General features: G+C 44.5%; 1 protein-coding gene and 1 long non-coding RNA gene across 6 annotated transcripts in view; both read left to right on the top strand.

The window, feature by feature from the left end:
• The first annotated feature begins 10,565 nt into the window (after positions 1-10,565).
• On the top strand, positions 10,566-20,542 carry LOC132658388 (uncharacterized). The gene is made up of 5 exons (XR_009597982.1): positions 10,566-10,747; positions 11,003-11,062; positions 14,345-14,481; positions 18,758-18,930; positions 19,742-20,542. It is a non-coding gene; the product is annotated as an uncharacterized LOC132658388 (long non-coding RNA).
• A 1,949-nt stretch (positions 20,543-22,491) lies between these two features.
• The window catches only part of GPAM (glycerol-3-phosphate acyltransferase, mitochondrial), a 68,654-nt gene continuing 67,512 nt past the window's right edge, over positions 22,492-23,633 (top strand). For 4 of the 5 annotated variants that reach the window (XM_042238975.2, XM_060404468.1, XM_042238977.2 and 1 more), the window contains exon 1: positions 22,622-22,734. In XM_042238975.2, the coding sequence (XP_042094909.1) occupies positions 22,656-22,734 (79 nt within the window). In that variant the 5' untranslated portion in view covers positions 22,622-22,655. Of the gene's footprint in view, positions 22,509-22,621; positions 22,735-23,633 lie in introns of those variants that run through there. The other variant, XM_012102928.5, reaches the window with a different exon arrangement.

Here is a 23,633-nt window from a genome sequence, read left to right as displayed (position 1 = left end):
CTTAGGGAGGGGGGTCTTCATCCACTCTGGGAATCTGAGTAAAGCTATAAATTCTTGCTTGTGGTGGACAAATGAACATCCTCAAAAATATTTACAGACATTTTTAAAGGGTCATTAAACCTGCCAAAGTTTGTGCATTGAGGTCATGGATAAGGGCTCAACCTTGAATCAGATGGTTTCAGCTCTCAAGTCACTCTTAACCTGAGTATTTACTGCTTAACTGAATTTCACAGCCCATTTCATCTCAGGATTGACAACAACAATCTGGTAATGAAGTAAAATGTGCTTCTCATTACAGTTCCCATGGTACTGAGAGGAAAGCCATTCATTCTCAAGCTTTAAGAAAGAGGCTTTAAGCCAGGTGTCATGGAGCGGGCAAAGATGAACCCCAGACAGTCTCTGCCCCGAGGTGTCGTTTGTCTCTGAGAAAGTATGGACAGTGATACAGAAACAGAGCAATTTCAAGGCCTGGTGAGTGGGAGGCTCAGGTGAGAGAAGGGGAAGTCGAGGTCAAATCCTCACTGTTGGTTCCTATGATGAGACTCAGAGCAGGGCTCACACAGGCTAAGTGCTCAAATAATGCAGCTGTTAGACCTCACCCCTAGGACCCAGCATCCAACATTCCTGGAAATAATTACAGAGTGATAGGGAGTGTCATGGAGCCAGGGGGCCTGGGTGGGGATCCTGACTCCACCAGTCACTGTCTGGGTGTCCTCAGGCCAGTTCCTTAATTTCTCTGAACCCCTATTTCCTATAAGATCATTTGAAAAATTAGAAATAAGATGTAATACCGTAGACATGTGGCTGCCTAGCAGGTTAAGGTATGTTAGTTTTCTCCCCTTAGTAAGTCAGGGGCCAGGGTGACCTTCGACTTGGCCCCTGTCTGCCCAGCTTCCCAGGCAGCCACTCATTCCTTCCAACCTATTTCACCAGACAGTGTTGGGAAGGAGGAAGGAACAGGGCAACTAGAAGTTCATTCCCAGTCTTCATGCACTAACTTGTGAATACCTACTTAACATCCATTCCTCAGTTTCCTCATCTTTAAAATGGGGATATGATATCTGTCTCACAGAGAGCTGTTGGGAAGATTAAATGACTGCCTGTTGCAAAAAAAACAAGCCACTGTGTTGCTATTGTTCAGTTGCTCAGTCGTGTCTGACTTTGCAACCCTGTGGACTGCACTATGCCAGGCGTCCCTGTGCATCACCAACTCCCGGGGCTTGCTCAAACTCATGCCCATTGAGTAGGTGATACCATCCAACCATCTCATCCTCTACTGTCCCTTTCTCCTTCTGCCTTCAATCTTTCCCAGAATCAGGGTCTTTTACAAGGAGTCAGTTCTTTGCATCAGGTGGCCAAAGGATTGGAGTTTCAGCTTCAGCATCAGTCCTTCCAATGAATATTCAGGACTGATTTCCTTTAGGATGGACTGGTTGGATCTCCTTGCAGTCCAAGGGACTCTCAAGAGTCTTCTCCAACCCCACAGTTCAAAAGAATCAATTCTTTGGCACTCAGCTTTCTTTATAGTCCAACTCTCACATCCATACATGACTACTGGAAAAACCATAGCTTTGACTATATGGACCTTTGTCAGCAAAGTGATGTCTCTGCTTTTTAATATGCTGTCTAGGTTTGTCCAAGGAGCAAGCATCTTTTAACTTCATGGCTGCAGTCACCATCTGCACTGATTTTGGAATAAAAAAAATAAATGCCTGTCACTGTTTCCATCATTTCCCCATTAATTTGCCATGAAGTGGTGCCATTATCTTAGTTTTTTGAATGTTGAGTTTTAAGCCAGCTTTTTCACTCTCTTCTTTCACCTTCATCAAGAGGCACTTGAGTTCCTCTTCACTTTCTGCCATAAAATCTGCATATTTGAGGTTATTGATATTTCTCACAACAATCTTGATTCCATCCTGTGCTTCAACCAGCCCAGCATTTTGCATGATATACTCTGCATGTAAGTTAAATAAATATTGTGAGTGATCCACAAAAATGCCTGTTGACGTCATAATGATTTCACTGAGCTCAGGAGGAAGTGTGCAGACCAAGGCAAACTGGCTTGGCCTGTCATCTCTAAAGAGAAGATGGAAAAGAGATCAGATGGAGGCCAGAGTTAATGATCTGGTGTACTCTCTCTTTCCCTGGACTCATCCAAACCAATCTTGAGGGGCCCTGAAAGGGAGAGAATGAATGTTTGCCAAGAGCTTGCTCTGTGTCATGCACTGAGGGGGATGCTTTGTGTATATGAGTTTGTTTCATCCCAAGAGATCAGTATGCTTATTGCATTTCAGAGATGACCTACCTGAAGCTCAGGAGACCCTTTCAAGAAACTTGTAATCAAAATTGCCCTTGAATGTGACTGAAGATGGTCTGTTCAGAGGGAAGAGACAGAGAGCAGAGACAGGTCAAGTGGAAGAGGAGAGAAGATGCAATCCTGGATCTGTCTGGCATCCTCATTACAGAGACTTATATTTCACAGGAGATTAATAGTTTCAGAGCATATGGAGATGATTAAGATTAGATGCTGTTTTGTAAGTTGAAGTTCAGAGACTACAGGGGACTTGTGCAAACTCATGGCTACAAAGTATAAGAGGCTAGACTAGAATTTAACCCTCTGGACCCTGAATCCTGCCTTGCTTCCTTGCTCCATCATTCCATACTTCCTTTTTTTAAAAATATAAATTTATTTATTTTAATTGGAGGTTAATTACTTTACAATATTGTATTGGTTTTGCCATACATCAACATGAATCCGCCACAGGTATACATGTGTTCCCCATCCTGAACCCCACTCCCTCCTCCCTCCCCGTACCCATTCCATACTCCTGTGTGTGCCTGTGTGTTTGACTAGGGAAGAAGAATCTGGAGAGAAAAACCTCTTTTGAGAGCATCACTCAAGGAGAAGCTCAGAGATTACTGAAAACTTATTAGACTTTTCAGTGTTGCTGAGATGATTTTTGGCAACACTTGATGGGTTGTGTTTATGTCCAGGACTTGTCTTTCTGGGTCTGGGCAAGCAGAGTCAAGTGGGCTCTAAGACGCTTGGCATTCACAGGAGCTAAGAATGCTTTTCTACAACTACATTTTGCTGCTTGAACATAATTAGTTGTGAAAGATGCTGTCTGGTCTCAGAGCCTGAGTTAAACTTGGAACTGATAGTCAGGTCAAGGGAGTGAAATGCAGTATAGATACAGTGAGCTATGGAAGAGACACACTGATTATTCATTCAGCACATGTTTGTCAAGCACCTATATTTACTCTTGCCAAGCTCTGCTGTAGACCTTTCTAATGGAGGGAGGTGATCATAAATGAATAAGTAAAATATTTCGTAGTGATAAGGAGAAGGTGACAGGAAGTTCGGGAGACGAGGAGTTCAGAGTAGGCCTCACTGAGAAAGGGACATTTGAACAAAACCTTGTAGGAGGCTGGAGAAGGAGCCACATCAGTGACTGGGGAGGAGTTACTCCATGCAGAAGGAAGAAGAAGCACAAGTTCTAGAGACAAGAGCCTTCCTGGCAGATGGAGGACTAGCACAGAGGGCAATGTGGTTGGGTCAGAGCCTTAGGGAGAAGTCACAGGATATGAGGTCAGAGTGGTTGGTACCAGGGGCCAGATCATTGCAGGGGCTTAGGGCTCGACCAGAGTGATAGCAGCTGGGGTGGGACAGATGGTCTGATACTGAATGCATTTAGACTTATCATCCAATGCAATTGTTGTTCAGTTGCTCGGTCATGTCCGACTCTTTGTGATCCCGTGGACTGCAGCATACCAGGCTTCCCTGTCCTTCACTATCATCTCTCAGAATTTGCTCAAACTCATGTCTGTTGAGTCGATGATGCCATCCAACCATCTCATCCTCTGCCTCCCTCTTCTCCTCCTGCCTTCAATCTTTCCCAGCATCAGGGTCTTTTCTAATGTCAGTCCTTCGAGTCAGGTGGCCAAAGTATTGGAGCTTCAGCTTTAGCATCAGTCCTTCCAATGAATATTCAGGATTGATTTCCTTAATATTACCCCAATTATTAAATATGTGATGTATGCTTTTAACATTCAAGATAAATACAGCATGACTCTGAAGCACTCACCATGAAGATGAAGCGATAAGTAAAGAAACAGCTGCAGTATGAGGTTGTGTAAGTTAAGCACCAAGAGGAGCAAATCACTAGGGGGAACCACTCTTGTTCTGGCCAAGGTCAGGATCAGGGACAAGGCTTTACTGAACTATGTAAAAGTTCTAGCCCATGAGGAGCCCTGTTCTTAACAGAGGTATCTTAGTTAAATGACTTGGGGCCTGAAGGATGCTGCTTTACCTTCATCTACAGAAGGATGGTAATAATGACGATGGTTCATTGTCCTCCGAGTTTTCTCTTTTCCTTTCCTTTTTCTTCACTTCTTTCTTTTTGTCTTAAAATAACACAAATTTATTGTCTCACAGTTCTGGAGGCTAGAATTAAAAAAAAATCAGGATGTCTGCAGATGTACAGCAGACATTAACACAGCATTGCAAATCAACTATACTTCAAAAATGAAAAAAAAAAACCCTACTTGTTTGATTTTGTGTTAAAAAAAAAAAAAGATGTCAGCCAGCCATGCTCCCTCTAAAACCTGTAGGAGAATCCCTTGTATTCTGTGCCTCCACACCACCCCTCTACTCCTCACATACTACCCTCCCCATTTGTCTCCTTCCTTGACTTAGGTTTGCCCCCAGCACATATCATTACCTAACATCTGATGTTCTTAATCATATGCCTTCCCCACCATAATATCAGCTACATGAGAACAGATTTCAGTCTTTTGAGTTTGATAGTATTGCTTCAGCATCCAGAAGGCTTTATAGGATGTTGTGAAAGTATTTGTTGAATGAATGAGTGATGTAGAGGATGGGGAAAGCCTATATTGTCTGGCTTGTCAATATTCATGCTCTACTTTGTGGGCTCAACCCCAGTGGGGATTTCCCAGCCTCTGAGATGCCAGGACCCCCCCCCCCCACCACCCCTCATCTTTTCCACCTCCAGATCTTTAGATGTCTCATCATTTCCCTTCACACTATAATTCAGCTCCTTTGACTCTGCATGCCCCACACAAGGAGGTCAGTCAAAAGGGGCCTAGAGTTCAGGAGAAGGCAAACTTTACAAAATCTTTTTTTGTTTCTTCCTGTCTGCATAAAGTGCAGAGGCCTGAACAGAAGTGCAAGGGTAGCAAGTACTCAGTGCTGATGGCAGCCCCGCCCACAGAAGGTGCTCATGTGCCTGCTGGGGAAGTCTCTAGAAAAGAGGAGTCAGAGGTGTTACCTCAGCTCACAGCTCACTCTCAGAAGTGAGGTCCCATTCCAGTGCCATGTTTCAGAATCTGAACACACCCTGCTCCACCTTCTTTCAGGTTTTAAAAGTTCATCAAAGAAGGAAGGCGTAGAATCTGGAGGAACTGGGATGCACGTAGATGATGTGAATCCCTGCTCACCCATCTATCGCTCCAGGGCAAACCCTGAAGGGTGTTTATAATGTACAAGGGAGTCTAGTAGAGATGCTGACACAACGCACAGAGGGTGAGAGCGTTGTCATTTTCTCCTGCGTGTGGCACTATTGCTTAAACATGCTAAGGCAGGAAGAGGCATAATAACTTAAGATGCTGGGTTGGTTAGGGGCCTGAGCAGCAAACGGTCTAATAAATTGGGACTGGTTTGTTCTAACTCTCTACTCATCTCCAACTTGCTGTGTGACCTTGAATGACGTCTCTACCCTTTCTGAGCCTTAGGATGAGCCTCTGTGAAGATCATCCATTGGCAAATTACAATATCAAGTGGTTTGCAAAGGCTGGGCTACTGCTTGGTGCCCATACAAGGAGATGCCTGGGACATACAGGCCTTTGTGTACAGTTTGCCTGAGACCTAAAGTGGAAGTGAGAAGCAGCTGCGTGTCTGGTGTGTAAAGTTCTCAGTAGAGGTGTAGACAGCTTTTGCAAAAACTTCAGGCATTGATGCTTCCTGGGGGTGTTGCCGATCTGAATACCCAGCTCAGTTCTCCCTTGTCAGTGGGAGGACCTGTGGACTCACGTGAGGAAGCCGGACTCTGTCCTCAACCCTCTTCTCTCTGCTCAAGTCTAATCACTGTTTTTAAGCAATTCCCTGTTCTAAATTTCCTCCAAGTCACCCACTTGGCTCCATTTCCCTAGACACCGCTCTAGCCCAACCCCCCACCCCACCCCCTGGATCCTGCAACAGCCCCCTCCCTGGTTTGTAGAGCAGTTAGAATGATGGTTGGAGTTAGTCTAGGATACTGTCCATCTCCCCATGTTCCGCTGTGTAAGCCCTTCACAGACTATTCACTGCTGTCCTGTCAAGTTCCAATTCTTCCCAGGACCTTCACCGCCCTCTGTGTTCATGTCTTCAGCCTCTTCTGCCCCCTGCGCTTTATAAACTCAGCCACATGGAATCATTTGCCCCCTTTCCAACTCCTAGTCCTCACATGGGCCCTGCTTCTAGCTAGGACCACTATCTTTTCCAACTGCACTTGGAAAACTCCCATCTGATCCTTAGACCACTCTATTTGGGAGGGATTTTCTCCCCCAAGTCTCCCTGACCCACTGTCTCTGGCTTAGGCTGCGATTTCTCCTCCTGTGCTAACTCTGAGTAACTGAAGGCATCTGCCTGAATGCTGGTTTGAGAAGGCTTTGGAGACCCCAGTGAGTAGAAAAGAGAGCAGTGAAGGGGTGCAGGCATTTGCAGTGGGGGGAGGGGCATGTGTGCAGCACAGTTTTCACCGTGGGATTGACCTTCCCCTCACCTGTATCCAGCCCACTCCCCACCCTAGGCATGAAATCCGCTGACCGCTTCTGCCCACATTGATCTCCGTATCTCCAGATGCCTTTGCGTAGAACCAGAGCCACACAATTTGGCCTTGAATTCTTCTGTAGTTGTGTTAGGTGTCCTTTCTGCCTCCCAAGACTGGATGCTCCTAGAAAATAAGAAACTTTTTATCAAAAGTCTTCTGTGTTCCCAGTCAGCAGGACTGGAGAATAGTCGCTGAGAGCTGGATGGCTGCTTGCAACCCTTCGCTCTGTTCTCCATTACCCTGTTGATGGCTGCTTGTCCTCCTCCCTAAAAGACCCCGTGCTCACAGTGCTTTGATCTCACCTCCCGCTGCAACCTGTCTTGAGCTTCTCATGCTTGAGCTTCTCACGGCTCCCCCATTCCCACTGTTCAAGTCCAATTCAAATATCATCTCCTGTAAGACCCTTTCCTGACTACCCTGCTCCTTTGCGACTCTCTAGAAACTTGCCCTGCTTCATATTCTTATACAGTATGAATGTAGTTCTTTATATTTCTTATGAAAGTATGTATTGCTGTGTTTCCTGTTTTCTTATTGTCTGGCCCCCCACGCCCCTGTGCCCTGCAAATATGAAGTCCCATGTTTTGTTTGTCTTGCTGTTACTGTGTCCCCAGAACAGGCTCTGTTGTTGAATGGCTGGATGGAAGAGTGCGTACCGGAAAGAATGAATGAATGCCTGAGGAATGGGCTGTCCGTCACTGAGATGGAGCCAGTGGGGGCAGGACTGTTAATTTCCCAGGCCTTTGGGATTACAGCCTCTGCCCTTGGGCATTCAGGAGAATTGTAGATGGCCTTTTACTTTCCAGGAGAAAGCAGTAAAGAGAGAGAGAGAACCAGAGAGAGAAGGGAATGGCTGTTGGATTTGCATATGGGCTGGGCCATCTGGAGGGCAAAGGAGCCATCAGCCATCTTTGTGCTCCCCAGCTTCTCCCGCTCCTGGGAAGAAAGGAGGCTAGGAAAATTTCCCTTCCAGTGGCCGTATTTGCTAAAAAACAATCCGCCATGTTTCACAGCTAATGCACCAGAAAGGAACAGATACCCCTCTGTTGGGCTCTGAGCCTCGGACTTGAGAAGCCCCTGAAGATGTTAAGAGGGTTTAATATTTCTCAGCAGAAAGTGCTTTTAGGGAAGGGAAAAGTGGAGTGAGGGAAGCTTTTTCCTGTATCCTTTTTGGTGTCAACAAATCAGGCTTGCTCCTCTGGTGAATGCTTTTCTTTCTTTCTTTCTTTCTTTTTTTTTTTTTTGCTGTAATTTCATTCGCAAATCCTGTTGTTCAGTGATAGGCAAGGCTGTCTTTCCTTTAAGACTAGGCAGAGAACTGCTTAACCTGAGATAGCTGTTTCTAATATTTTTTACTGTGATTATTTTAGAAAATGCAAAAAAGCAGAAAGAAGAAAATTCAAACAATCCATATTCCCAGCACTCAGAGAAATCTCCAAGCTTTTACTTCTCTCATATACATATTATTTGCTTCTGTCATATATGCTTATGAAAATTGGAAACATGTCATATACTGCTTTTTCATTCGACTATGTCATAAACCATCTAAGTATTCTTATTTAAGAAATTTTGTTTTCCTATTGTAAAATAACAATAACAAGATAACTAGAAAACATAAAATGAAATAAAAACCCCAGATAGCACAAAGAAATTTTAAAAATCTATGATTTCACAATTCAAAGATAATGACTATAAAATATATACCTAACTATTCTTTAAAAACATATTCCTAAAATATAATTATGTCTAAAAGCTATTCTTAATAAAAATTCCAATAAAAATTGGGCCATGTTGTACATTTAGTAAGGCCAGGGAAATAATCTCTTATAATATGACCACTTAAAATTCAGTGTGTTTCATACATAACATGATTATTATGTGCTAGAATATGGAAGATGCTATTGGTCCAGTGAAACCTATTTAAATCACCTTTTTCCTTGCTTTTCTCCACTATGGAACCTGGAAAATGAAAGGTACCGTTTCCCTTGCTGCTGGGTGTGAAAGTGAAAGTCACTCAGTCATGTCCGACTGTTTGCAACCCCATGGAGTATACAGTCCATGGAATTCTCCAAGCCAGAATACTGGAGTTGTTAGCCTTTCCCTTCTCCAGGGGATCTTCCCAACTCAGGGATCAAACCCAGGTCTCCTGCATTGCTGGTGGATTCTTTACCATCTGAGTCACAGGGGAAGCTTGCTGGGTATGGTCATGTTATTTCTTCTGCTCAAGAGAATGAAAGCGTATATCTGAGAAAGGCTTCTCTTCCCAAATAAAAAGAAAATAAAAAGGGAAAACTTTCGCTGTTTACACTACCCTTTCTTTTTTCTTCTTTGAATGAGGGTGTGATGCCTAGAGTGCAGCAGCCATTTTTAAAATATAGGATAAATCCACAAGCAAAGTAGAAACTGTTTATAAAATATCATGATAGTGTCTCCAGCTCTGAGCTGTCTACTTTCGGAATTCTTATTAAGTGAGAACTTGTTTAAATCTTTATTGTGAGTTTTCCAGCCACTATTAATGATTGCGCTCCTGATTTGAGGTTCATATAGAATTCAGTGTTAAATAAGTCTGTCCTTTATCTCTCCATGCTCCATGCAAAATTACCAGCTCTCATTATTGGTTTCCCTGGTGGCTGAGATGGTAAAGCGTCCGCCTGCAATGCGGGAGACCGGGTTTGATCCCTGGGTTGGGAAGATCCCCTGGAGAAGGAAATGGTAGCCCACTCCAGTACCCTCGCCTGGAGAATCCCATGGACAGAGGAGCCCGGTAGGCTACAGTCCATGGGGTCGCAAGGAGTCAGACACTGAGCGACTTCACTTTCTTTCTATTATTGAACTTGGTGGGGCCATGTTCACAATAATATGCTTAATCCAGGAAGGTACCTATTCACAGGTTCATTTCAGTGGGAGTTCATAACCTCTGGCTATTTTCACTCAATGATTTTTATGTAGGTTTGTGATTTTTATGTCTTTGAACCTCCTTCAGTGACCAACTCACCATCCTCAAATCAAGAGCTAAGCTTTATATTTCTGTGTATCGGCTCATAGCACAGTGCTTTATGAAATGTAGATACTCAATAAATTAGTGGTTTGATTGTCTGATTTTAACTCTCTGATCTCTTGGTTACAGAATGTCTGAAATAGAATTTCTGAGACTGTTGATTTAGAGGTCTTCACAGAATGCATGAACACAGAACGATGTTTGTTTTTTAAAATGTTAAGCAGAGTGGTCAAAATGATACTACAGTACTCTTTCACTTAAAGGGTATTTTCAGCTGCCTGTCATCCATTGTTATTACCTCATATCTCAGTCCAGTGGTAAGATTAAACTTTTGAAAGAAAGGTTTTGTTTGAAAAGATCTGGAAATGGTTAGTGAGGAGGCTATGGTTCTGCTCATGTCTGCTAACAGGAGGTGGTCAATTAGTTGAACTATATGCTTGCTGATGTGGTCTCTTATAATTGAGAAGCTGGTGTTCTTGCCTGTCTGAGCAGATAGTGGGTCTTCAGGGAGTCTCGTGGCAAGGCAGAAAAAGAAGAGGAAAGGGTACTATGGTTGCCCAATAAGTCTTCAGATCACATTGACCTGAACTGTTTGTGGTTTCAAAAGTCACCAAGTGCTTGCTACGTGGTTCTCCTTGGCGTGTCATTGCGCAATGGTTGGGGCTGGGGGTGGGAACCTTGACCTCTGCCTGGCCACTTGCAGCAGCAGGATGAGAGCCAAGTGTTCAGTGAATGCCTTCAGTTCATGTCTCGTTCGCCTGGCTCAATCCATCTTCTTCATCCAGGGGGAACAGCACGACCAGGAAGAAATCTCTAGAGAGGATAATCTTAGCTTCCGCTTGGTGGGAGGCCAGAGGGCTAAAAGCCAAGGCCACTTGGTGACTGTAGGAACTGAAGGGGCTTTGACCTCACAGCCTATCAGGTGAGTCACTTGAGCAAGAGAAGAAAAAGGACAGGCAATGACTGGGCTCCAGGAAGGAGAGGTGCCAGAGAGGGGGATGGGGCAGGAGAGAGGGCTCAGGGATTAGTTGAAAAGAATAGACTCGAGAAATCAATTCTGTTATGCTCCTTCATCCCCGAAACTAACTTTCTTTAAGAAGTAAAAGTTCATGTTTAAAAGACTCTCCTTTCTTCAAGGACCACATTATGTTAACACCTTAAATCATTTTTCCTACAGAGGCATCCAGAAAGGGTCCACAAGAAGTAAAAGAGGAAGATGCTTTACAATACTGTATTGGTAAAGTAAAATAAAATTAAAAATAAATAAATAAAATGTCTGTACCGAAAAAAAAAAAAAAGAGGAAGATGCTGGCTGGGGTAGATAGGATCATAGATGTTGGCACTTAAATGGATTTGGAGGTCATTTAGACCACCAATTGCCCTTTCTGACATGGAGATGCTCAAGAAAGTGAGTGGTGTGCCCAGGGTCATATGGATTTAGGGTGTAACCTGGATGCCAGGCATTGTAAAACTTCCCCACATCTCTTCCAAGCCTCCTTCTATGTTTCCAACGAGAAACAGCTCCCCACTCCTCTCCAACCTCTGGGTTCTACTTCTTATGCTCTGCAAATCCCTTCTCCTTCCCCTCTCATCCTCTGCCCACTGATGGCCTTCCTTAATAAGGAAAAAGGAAAAACAACAATATAGAGCCCAGAGGTGGCTTGGTGCCTGAGGAGTGGTGAGTGGTTATACAAGTGGAACATTACAGGGAAATTAATATTACCTAAGATTCAGGTTGCTGATGTGGCATCCAGGACAGGAGTGTCTCCATCTTGAGCCTAGGCATTTATTTCAACAGAAGGAAGATCTTATTAGCCTCACTTAAATAATAATAATAATAATAATAATAATAATAATAATAATAATAATAAACTGAAGCACCGCAAGGTAAAGTGCTCTGCTCAAGGTCTCCGTGGTCACATGTAACTGAATAGGGAACCTTGATTCACTCTACTGCGGCTTGTGACTTCAGCATAGAAGAGAGCAGCTTGGTGCAGTGTGCAATTTATTTAGTTTATTTACATTGGTTCTGATGTCCCCTGGGAGGTTGATAGCATTTTTTACACATGTATGGAACTGTGAAAGTCCCTGGATGTTATCAGAGCTCAGGTTCTTTGGGTCCTTGGAGAAACAGATGCTAAAGGAGTAGATATGCCAGAGATTTATTAGGGGGATGCTTCTGGAGGATAAAGGGGAAGGAGCAGACGTAGGCAAGCCTTGGACCAGGATGCAGATCTGAGCCCTGTGGCAGGAGAGGGGGAAGGTGGTATTCAGTAGGAAGAGCCTCAGACCACAGAGCAGCTTTGGAACATCTCTGCTGAGCTGGTGAAAGAATGTCACAGCGAGCAGGAAGGGACTGGCTCTAGGGCCCCGCCATGCCCAGCCACTGGCCAGCAGCAGCCCAGCGAGAAGTGTGGCACTGGCGGGAACATGCCGTGGTCCAAAGAGGCGGCACCTAGAGGCTGTCAGTCAACCATGCTCCTGCAGCAGGTTCCCTTGACGGTGCAGCTGAGCTGTGCACGTCTGTGGCTACCATGATGTGCGGTATTTGCCTGTAGCCCCTGTGTCATGGTCCATGCTCAGCCTGGAGGTTACAGAGATCTGAGGAACATGGTTCCCATCCCTCGGAGCTCATTGTCCAGCTGGGAGGACCAAACATGCACACCTCAGCGAGGGAATGTGCATTAAATAATGGCCAAGGCAATAATAACAGGAGAGTAATGGAGTCCCGTGAGATTGTGGGGGGTGATGTGTGCTGGTGGTTCAAAGAGGGGTCCTTAGAGGAGAGCTTAGGATGTTCCCATTAGGCAATATGATAGGTGTGTGTACCAGGTGTTCTGCGTCATTTCAGCCTGCCCCACGCCCACGTGTTGCCTCCATCCATTTGACATTCACCCAATACCTATCAACTACCAGGCTCCATGCCAGGTACAGTAATTTGGATCAACAAACTTACGATATTGAAGGGCCTTGTAGACTGATGAGTCATTAAAAAAAAATCCTATAGAGGCATGTGAGACTGTGTGGGGCTCCTATGGCGGGGTGAAAACAATGGACGAAGCTATTCATTTCAGGAGCTCTGTGAAGCATGAGGTAGTAGTGGAAAGTCTTGCCTTTCCGTTTATCACACACACACACAATAGGAAAACACTACATAGAAAAAAACATGAAAAAATAGAATAACAGATCATATAATAGACCATCAATGCACTCATAACACAGCTTCGACAATTATCAGCTCACTGCAAATTCTGTTTCACCTTCAGCCTCATCCAGCTCCCCCTTCTTGTACTATTTTGGAGCAAATCCCTGCTGCTGCGGTTGCTGCTAAGTCGCTTCAGTCGTGTCCGACTCTGTGCAACCCCATAGATGGCAGCCCGTCAGGCTCCCCCGTCCCTGGGATTCTCCAGGCAAGAACACTGGAGTGGGTTGCCATTTCCTTCTCCAATGCATGAAAGTGAAAGTGAAGTTGCTCAGTCCTGTCCGACTCTTAGCGACTCCATGGACTGCAGCCCACCAGGCTCCTCCTACCCTAACCTCCTATAATTTCACTGGTGAAATCTCTGAAGAATAAGGACACTGTTCTTCTTTTAAAACATATCCACAATACTATCACACATTTAAATTTCCTGAGCCCCAGTTTTCTTATCTGTCAAGTGGGCATAATGATATCTATTCTGCAGGGCTGCTAGAGTTTTATAGAGTGCTTAGCCCAGTAGCTAGCCGCAATCATGTTCATATTATAATGTGGGAGATCTCTGCTAGGCAATGTGGAGGAAAATTAAAGAGCCCCAGAGCATGATTTCTGCCCCCGTACTTTCCAGTCTAACTAGAAAAATAAGAAATGCATTGGTTGTGCTTTCTGCTTTCACAGAATACACAGGAAATGATGTTTGGTGCATTTGGTTTTCTGCCATGAAATGCAGTGACATTTTCATATGTTCAGAATCTATTAATATCTCAAGGGAGAAATGCTTGCTTAAATAACTAGGTGATAAAAGACCAAACAGAGTACCAATTCTTGAATTGCCCGATTATTCCAGAATTAAGTTATATCATCTGATTGTTTAAACGTGTACACAATACAGTCTTTCTTTCTTGCACAATCTATACATAACATCACACAAACATAAAAAATCCGTCTTGCACACACACAGACCTTGCATCTTTTTTTTGCACTTTAAATTTGGAAATGGTGATAGCTTTTATTACTTCCAATTATGGGCCTTTTGAGTTGAATTTTGTCAGTCTTTTCAGTTTATATTATTATTAACATTCTTATGTCTCAAGATCTGTATTAATTGCCTCAGTGTATTGGCCGTTTGTATAAAATTCCCTGGATATCTATTTAATAGCAGGAAGTGTTTTTCTTTTGGTGGCAAACACTATTTCATGCTAATACCCTGATGTCTCAGAGTTTATACAAGTACAAAGAAGGAAAGGCACTGAATTCAATAACTTGGACTTTCTTTTCATTTTCTGTCAGCAATTTTAAGAAGTTGGTTTTTTTCCCTGTAAGCTATTTAGAAAACAAGCAGTTTTTGTTTTCTGAATGCTGCTGCTGCTGCTGCTGCTAAGTCGCTTCAGTCGTGTCCGAGTCTGTGCGACCCCATAGACGGCAGCCCACCAGGCTCCCCCGTCCCTGGGATTCTCCAGGTAAGAACACTGGAGTGGGTTGCCATTTCCTTCTCCAATGTATGAAAGTGAAAAGTGAAAATGAAGTTGCTCAGTCGTGTCCGTCTCTTAGTGATCCCATAGACTGCAGCCTACCAGGCTCCTCCGTCCATGGGATTTTCCAGGCAAGAGTACTGGAGTGGGGTGCCATTGCTTTCTGAATGCTACCAAACTCCAAATAATATAGATTACAGGGGTCAGTGCTTAGGAATCGCGATGAGAACTAAACAACAAATAAGCAAACAACCTTATTTAAAAATGCGTACAGGGCTTGAACAGACATTTCTCCAAAGAAGATATACAAATGGCCAATAAGTGCGTGAATGGATGCCCAGCATCACTAATCACTAGGACAATGCCAATCAAAACCACAATGAGATCCCATCTCTCACTAATTAGGATGGATACTATAAAAACAAAACAAACAAAAACTCCAGAAAATAACAAGTGTTGGGGAGAATGTAGAGAAATTGGATCCCTTGAGCACTGTTGGTTCGGAATGTAAAATGGCACAGCTACTGTGGAAAATAATATGGCAGTTCCTCAGAAATATTAAACACAGAATTGTGATATGATCCAGAAATTCCACTTCTGGGTATAAACCCAAAAGAATTGAAAGCAGGGACTCAGGGAGATATTATACATCCCTGTTCACAGTAGCATTATTCATAATAGCCAAACACGGTAGCAATTCAAGAATCCATGGATGGATGAATACATGAACACAATGTGGTCTATGCATACAATATGGTTCAGCCTTAAGATGGAAATTCTGACACATGCTACCACATAAATGAACCCTGAAGACTTAGATGCTCAGGAAAATACAGTGGCTGCAAAGGGACAAATACTGTATGATTCCACTTCTGTGAGGTCCCTAGAATAGTCAGACTCATAGAAGCAGAAAGAGTCAATAGCATGATGAATTCTAGGGCCTGGGAGGAGGGGAGGTGAGGTGCTGCTGTTTAATGGGTACAGAGTTTCAGTTTTGTAAGATGAAAAATGTTTCCATGTGGAGAGAATGTGATAATGTTTGCACAATAATGCGAATATACTTAATCCCACTGAACTCTCACTTAAAAATGATGACGATGGAGGGAAAGGGGGGCCAGGAAAGGATAGGAGATTAAGAAATTGTTGTTCAGTCAGTTGTGTCCAACTCTTTGTGAGCCCATGAACTGCAGCACGCCAGGCTTCCCAGTCCTTCACCATCTCCTGGAGCTTGCTCAAACTCATGTCCATCGAGTCGGTGATGCCATCCAACCATCTCATCCTCTGTCGCTCCCTTATCCTCTTGCCCTCAATCTTTGCCAGCATCAGGGTCTTTTCCAATGAGTCGGCTCTTCGCATCACATGGCAAAGAGGATTAAGAAGTATAAACTATTAAATTTAAAGTAAGCTATAAAGATATACAACATGGGGAATGTAGCCAATATTTTATAATAACAATAAATTGTGAATTACTATATTGTATACCTGTAACTTATATAATACTGTACATCAATGATATTTCAATAAAAATTTTAAAAATAGAAATGATGCTAACTGATATGCAATAACTATTTTACCACAATTAAAATATTTTAAATTCTACAGTAAAAATAAGAGTCATGATGATAATACTATTATAGACCTTAATATATGCTAGGAGCTGTTTTTAGAACTTTTCATAAGTTAACTCATTTGATCCTCACAGTGATACTTTAAGCACCATTATTATCCCCATTTTACAGATGAGAAAGCTGAGGCACAAAGAGGTAGAGTGGTGTGACTGTAGTAACATAAGTGGCAACACGGGATTTGAAGACTGACCATCTGTCTCCAGAGTCTGTGGTTTCAGGGACCTGATCCCAGTGCATGGACTCACTGCAGAGGCACTGAAAGTTCATATTCAAGGCAAGACTATTCCATCAATTGTTGAAATGAGAAGAGGCTAAAATCAGAGTGCAAACTTGCTCCTGTGAGCAAAAGCTTTCAGAAGGAGTTGTCTGGCCTGACTATTACCAGATGGGTTGGCTTGAGAAGTGGAGAGCCACAGCTTGAAGCTCCATGGACAGATTTGTCAGGAGTCTCCAGTGGACCTGAGAGGGGACGTTGTCAACATTTATTGTGAGCTTGGCACATGCTGTGCTCTCCTGTAAGAACTTACATATCTTAATGCAGCCAATGCTTACAGCAATCCTATGAAGCACCTCTGTTTTAAGGCAGATGAAGGAATTCCCTGGTGGTCTAGTGGTGAGCACTCTGAGTTTTCACTGCTGTGGGCCGGAGTTCGATCCCTGGTTGGGGAACTAAGATTCTGAAAGCTGCAGCATGCAACCAAAAACTAAATAAACAAATAAAGATAGTGGAAAGGTGGAGTGCTTAAGAACTTGCCCAAGATCACATAGCTTGGTACAGAAGTTAGGAGTGCTGTATCTGAGGTTAGTAGAACCATTTCTGGAGAAAGCAATGGCACCCCACTCCAGTACTCTTGCCTGGAAAATCCTATGGACGGGGGAGCCTGGTGGGCTGCAGTCCATGGGGTTGCTGAGAGTCAGACAGTACTGAGCGACTTCACTTTCACTTTTCACTTTCATGCACTGGAGAAGGAAATGGCAACCCACTCCAGTGTTCTTGCTTGGAGAATCCCAGGGACAGGGGAGCCTGGTGGGCTGCCGTCTATGGGGTCACAGAGAGTCAGACATGACTGAAGCGACTTAGCAGCAGCAGCAGCAGCAGCAGCAGCAGCAGCAGCAGCAGCAGCAGCAGCAGCAGCAGCAGCAGAACCATTTTGCTGTGGACCAGTGTTTGACTTGCTGGTTCTAGGTTTGGGCCAGGATTCTCTGATCTTTCCTTGTTTGTTGAAAATTCTGTCTTTGAGAATCTTAAGCCTGAGTGTCAGGTTCAGAAACCCTTAGGAAAACCCCATCCCAGGACCAGGTCTTCAGAAGATGCCTGCAGTAGGGAAATTGCCCTGTTCACAGGAGCCAGTTTCTCTGCTCGGTGTTGCTGTTGTTCAGTTGCTCAGTCGTGGGACTCTTTGCAGCGCCATGGACTGCAGCATGCCAGGCTTCCCTGTCCTTCACCAACTCCCAGAGCTTGCTCAAACTCATGCCCATTGAGTCAGTGATGCCATCCAGCCATCTCATCCTCTGCCATCCCCTTCTCCTGCCTTCAATCTTCCCCAGCATCAGGGTCTTTTCCAACAGCTGACATCCATTCAGGCATCTCGGGACAGACTTATCCACAGCCTCAAGGAAGTTAAAAGAAAAGGCACTTGTTCCCTTCTATGAAGGCAACAGAACACACATAGCTAAAAGCAAGGGGCATATATGTGAATATGTGTACGCAGATATATATTCTCACAGATACGTGTGAGTATGAATTTAGATGCATGTGTTATATTTCATATGCACACACATGATTTGGCGAGTGCTAGAAAAATCACTGAAGGAAGAATGGGAGTAAGTGGCAGCTTGTCAGAGACAGAAAAAAATGAATCTAAGAAAAGAGTGGAAACAAGAAATAGAAAGATTATGGGCTTTGGAGTCAGATGGCCTTAAGCTTAAGTTCCCGCTCTGCCACCCATTAAGTGTGTGACCTCAAGTGAACTAATTAATCTATCTGAGCTCTACTTTTTCATCCTGTGAAAGTGTTTGTCCCTCAGTTGTATCTGACTCTTTGTGACCACATGGACTGTCCATGGAAAATATTGGAGTGGGTCGCCATTCCATTCTCCAGCGGATCTTCCCGACTCAGGGATCGAACCCGGGTCTCCTTCATTGCAGGCAGATTCTTTACCATCTGAACCACCAGAGCAACCCTTTATTCTGTGAAATGGGTATAAATATTCCTACCTTATGCATGCGTGTAGGCTGAGTCAATAAGCTGTGTCTGACTCTTTGCGACTCCATGGACTGTAGCCTGCCAGGTTTCTCGGTGGGATTTTCCAGGCAAGAATACTGGAGGGAGTTGCCATCTCCTTCTCCAGGGGAATCTTCCTAATGCAGGGACTGCATTGCCTACTTTGGCAGGTAGATTCTTTACCACTGAGTCACCTTGGAAGCCCATTTCTACCCTATAGGTTTTTGTAAAGAGAAAATGTGACAGGGAAAGCGTCTGTTGGGACCTGGCTCGTGATGCAGACTTTCCGAAGATAGCCCATCGTTTTCCAGAAGTGGATCTTGTAGACGGCTCACAGCTTTAAGGGGCCTGGGACTAGTTTAGGTCTGCTGCACAACCTTAAAGAGATTTTCTAACCCACTTTTCCTGACAGGGGTTTGCCTGCTGTGTACTGAACTCTGCAGATAATAGGCCTAAGGAAACCCAGTACAGTTGGCATGGTCGTGGTGCAATGAGTCAAGAGCCAGAGCCGTGAGATGCCTTGTTGGTTCCAGACCGCTGGCATGTCCACACCCCTGCTGTTCACGCTGTCATCCCTACTCCCAGGTGAGAAGCACTTTGCTCTGGAATCTCCACCTCAGAGGGAGGTAAGCTGTGTCCAGCCATCACCTGTGCTCACCCAGTCTGTTTGACCTCATCTCTCCCCCATAGAGATCTTTGCCCACCTGCTTCTGGGGAAATCCCTCTTGGGTGGGGCAGGGCTGGGCTCTTTGATTGGGACTGGACAGGGGATGAGAAGATGGATGGATTCTCTAGCTCTGTCCCTGGTTGATATTTTTCCCACACTGTTGCACCCAGAACATCTGTTCATATTGTTTATCAAGCGACCGCAAGGGTTTGGATGAAACATTCCTGGCCATGAGACAAGCTGGGAACCTGGCCAGCCTTTCAACTGGGCTTGCTCCACATTCTTTCTGTTTTGCTTTTCTGCTCTTCCCTCCATAGTTGTCTTTTCTCTGCATCTTCAGACTCTCATGTTCTTTTATCCCCTTCTGCACTCCCTACTGTGTATGGCCTCTTTATCACCCAGGCCCATCCTCACCTGCAGTGCTCTTTCCAAAGTTAATCCTTCCACCTGAATAACCAAGAGCTCTACCACTCTTGGTTAGATGTTAGGAAGAAAACAAGCTAATCTAGCCTGTGTTTGGAAATCATGTAGCTGCCTTTAAATCAGCAATGGCTGGCTCACTAGTTCTGTGTCTTTAGATAAGATATTTAATCTTCCTGAGCCTTAAGTACAAGTGTTTTAAATGCAATGACAACTATTTGTTGGCCTAATTTCCACTTTCTCCATAAATAATGCCAAATCTCTTTTTCTTTCATTTCTCTTCTTCCTCTGTACCCCTACGCCCTTCAGCTATGCATCTTGGAAGCCAAGTCTGAGTAAATAAAAGAAGAATAAAGCCTGTTTTGTGTGTGAAGAGCTGGAGTAAAAGTACAGAGAACTCAATTCTGGCTCAGTTATTTACTGGGTGACTTTTGGCAAGTTACTCAATTTTCTTATTCTTTATGATCGTATCTTTAAAATGGCAATAAAAATGAAACCTCCCTCATCCCTGGGGTTGAAGAGAGGATTACACAAAAGAGAATATATGATAGTGCTTTACGTGTTGTGAAAATGTGCACAGATAGAGGCTCAGCCGCGGTTGTGCTATTCCACCTTCCAGTTAGAGAGATGTCTTTCAAAAGCGAGTTCTCGCACTTGCTTTGTTTCCTTCTTATTCCCCTGCTATGAGATTGCGAATCGGAGGACAAAAAGGGAGTGGAGATGTGAGCATGAATGTCCATAGCAGCATTATTTGTAACAGCAAAAAAAGTGGAAACAATCCAAGTGTCCATCAGTGGATGAATAGAAAGACAAATTGTCATATATTCTTACAATGGAACATTATTTAGTAATAAAAAACAATGAAGTGAACCTTGAAAACATCGAGGCAAGAGAAAGAAGCCAGTCACAAAAGCCACATAGTGTATAATTCCATTTATGTAAAACGTCCCAAATAGGCAAATCCGTGGGAGACAAAGAGGATTGGGGGTTGCCAAGAGCTGGCAGAGGTGGGAATGGAGGGCAGGAATGGGGAATGACTGCTAATTTCTTTGGTCGGGAGGGGGTGTGATGAAATGTTCTAATACTGATTCTGTACAGCTGTGTGAATATACTAGAAATTGTTGGATGATATACTTTAAATGGGAGAATAGCATCGTATGGGAATTATTCTTCATAAGACTGTACAGATATGCTGTGTTTAGTCACTTCAGTTGTGTCTGACCCTTTGTGACCCCATGGACAGTAGCCCGCCAGGCTCCTCTGTCTGTGGGGATGCTCCAGGTAGAAACACTGGAGTGGGTTGCCATGTCCTCCTCCATGGGATCGTCTCAACCCAGGGACTGAACCCAGGTCTCTTGCGTTGCAGGTGAATTCTTTCCTGTCTGAGCCACCAGGGAAGCCCAATGTATATAAAAGAGACTTTTTTTTTAAAGGAGAGAAGATACAATTTTGCTTTTCCTCTTTTCCCCCCTAGTCTGATATCTGCAGGAAGTTCCCTTGGGGAGGATTTGGCTGCACCGAGCTCTCTGACTTGAGTCCATGTCCCTTGCACCATTGCTGGTTTCTCCCTTATTGCCCTGGGACGGGAGCAGATCCTCTGTGACAAGCCCCCTTTATTGCTCTGCTGTTGGCTCCATGCACTGAGGACTCTATTAAACTCCTGCCTCCTGTGCTAGAGCATTGTTTCATGAGGGTGGAGAATGCACCCCTGGCACTCCTCCAGTGATAGATGCTGAATAAATATTGTTGAGTGAATGCCTGATGGGAGGTTGGGGGAGGGGGAATGACTGCTAGTGGAAAGGGGTTGCTATTGGGGGTGATGAAATGTCCTAAAATCGATGCTAAGTGTTCCTTACTAACAAAAGGGTTCTTGGGACTTCCCTGATGGTCCAGTGGTTAGGACTTTGCCTTCCAATGCAGGAGGTTCAATCTCTGGTGGAGGAGCTAAGATCCAACATCCCTTGAGGTCAAAAAACCAAAACATACAACAGAAACAATACTGTAACAAATTCAATAAGAACTTTTAAAAACTGGTCCACATCAAAAAATGAAAACAGAGAAAAGCCAAAGAGGGTGCTCCTTGGGTTCCTTTAGATATTAACCTCTAATATAACAGTACTACTGAAAGGTTTGTATACACCTCCTCAGGGCCAGTAAGAGCCTCACAATGACCTGGAAAAGAGCTGGAGGGCCATTAGTCACTCTAAGGCCTGTTAAGTTTCCAGAACCCACCCTCTCTCTATATATACCTCTGTGGCCTAAGGGAGCAGTGATAGCATTGGAAGCGGAGGGTGACTGGGAAGGCTGGAGGATAGAGAAGAGCTCAAAGTCACTGCTTACAAAGGACCCCTAAGAAATGCCCGTGAAGCATCTCCAACACATGAGGGTGAGTCATAGGGGTCTCCGCCACCTCTTTGGGTCACAGTTAACGAGTCAAATGTGCTCACCCCCTGCTGACCCCAGTTGCTCCCCAACTGCAGTGAGGATTCTCTCGGGTGAGGTGGGAGCACCAGCATGGGAAGCTGGGTGTCGTGTGATCACGCAGGGTCCTCAGCTGCAGGCCCTTGGCCGGGTGCCTCCACTGAGTGTGAGGTTCCTGAGTTGCGAGCTTCACTTCCTAGTCAGAAAGCCCTGCCAGGCGAAGTCAAAAAGACACCAGTGGCAGCATCATTAAATTATAACAAGCCCTGAAACTCACTCCTGGGTGAGTGAGAAGCCTGGGTCTGTTTGTCCTTGCAGTGGGAAGGAAGTATGTGATTGGCCGGCTGGGCTCGGCCTAGCAGGCCTTATCTCTGGCTGGTTATTATTTGATCAAAGAGGGCTTCCTCCTCCAGTGGTGTTTCAAAACTGTGTTGGGAGAGTTTGTTGCTGCCTGGGGATTTTTTTTTTTTTTTTTCCCAAGGTTACTACCGAGCACCCAAAGTCCTTCCATTTCTGGCCATACAAACAAGCACCCAGAGGAGATTTTCTTTCATCCCCCACTCAGACTGGGGCAGTCTTCTTCAGAGTCTCCATCGGCTTTGCTTATCAGCTGTTTGGAAATAATTCCTCAAGCAGCACAGAGTCAAGGATACAGGTATTTAAACAAAAAAAAAATTGGGAGTGGGAGGGGATTCTGATTCCTTAGGAAATGGGGCTGGGGTGGGAGGGCTGGGGCAGGGCTGGGGTGGAGAACTGCCCGGGAAAGGCAGAGGACGTGGAGGAAGGAAGTAGAAAGAAAGAGATGTCAGAGTCTTGGGATTCTATGGAAAGGCAGAGCCAAGGCCTGAGACGTTTGCTCCTGGAGAGGTGTGAGCTCGATGGTAGGTAATTCGCCATTAGGTCTGCGTGCTTCTGTCCCCATGAAATCCTTCCAGGTCTAGCTGCTCTCTTGGCCTCTTTGTCATCCTCCTCCCTGGCTCACTACTGAGAGGGTTTTGCACACTTGCTGAGAAATCCATTTGCTTCAGCTGGAAACATTGTCACATCTGATCTTCAGAAGTGTTTCTCAGTGGTACTGATCCTTGTGATGTTGGCATCAGATAAGGAAGAGTGGGCTGAGTTCCTTGTTTAGGAGAATTTGTTTCCCACTTTGTCTGGGATCTGTGTTTGGTGTGCTTTGTCCATTCTTGTCCTCATCATAGTCCCACCTCAGTGGTGTGTTTCGAGCTTGAGATAGGCAGACAGAGCTTGATGTCAAAGAACTTCCTTGCTACAGATGAAAGCAAGGCTCCTTGCGGTGTGAGCAGGGACTTAACCAACCACTCGGAGTGAAGATGAAAGAGAGGTGAAAGGATGGATTCTATCTTGTCTAATTGTTACGTTTACCTGGAGGTGGCTGAGGAGGGAGGATATGATGCAAAACAAAACAAAACAAAACAATTTTATTTTGGCATTAAGTGGAAAAGAAGCCTTTTATGGTAGGTGGCTCAGTGGTAATGAATCTGCCTGCAATGCAGGAGATATGGGTTTGATCCCGATATGGGATCAGGAAGACCTCCTGGGGAAGGAAATGGCAACCTATTCCAGTATTCTTCTTGCCTGGGAAATCCCATGAACAGAGAAGCCTGGCTGGCTACAGTCCATGGGGTCACAAAAGAGTTGGATATGTCTTAGCAACTAAATGACAAATGGTAAATGGTTACTCTTAAAACTGATTTTTCCCTATGCACTTTAGATGAAGAAATAGCCCTGCCGAGTGCATTGCCCTTCTCCTGTCTCG

This window comes from Ovis aries, chromosome 22 (genome assembly GCF_016772045.2).
Source record: "Ovis aries strain OAR_USU_Benz2616 breed Rambouillet chromosome 22, ARS-UI_Ramb_v3.0, whole genome shotgun sequence".
Classification (NCBI taxonomy): Eukaryota; Metazoa; Chordata; class Mammalia; order Artiodactyla; family Bovidae; genus Ovis; species Ovis aries.
Note: the sequence above shows the minus strand (reverse complement) of the source record. Positions and strands in the feature narration are given on the sequence as shown.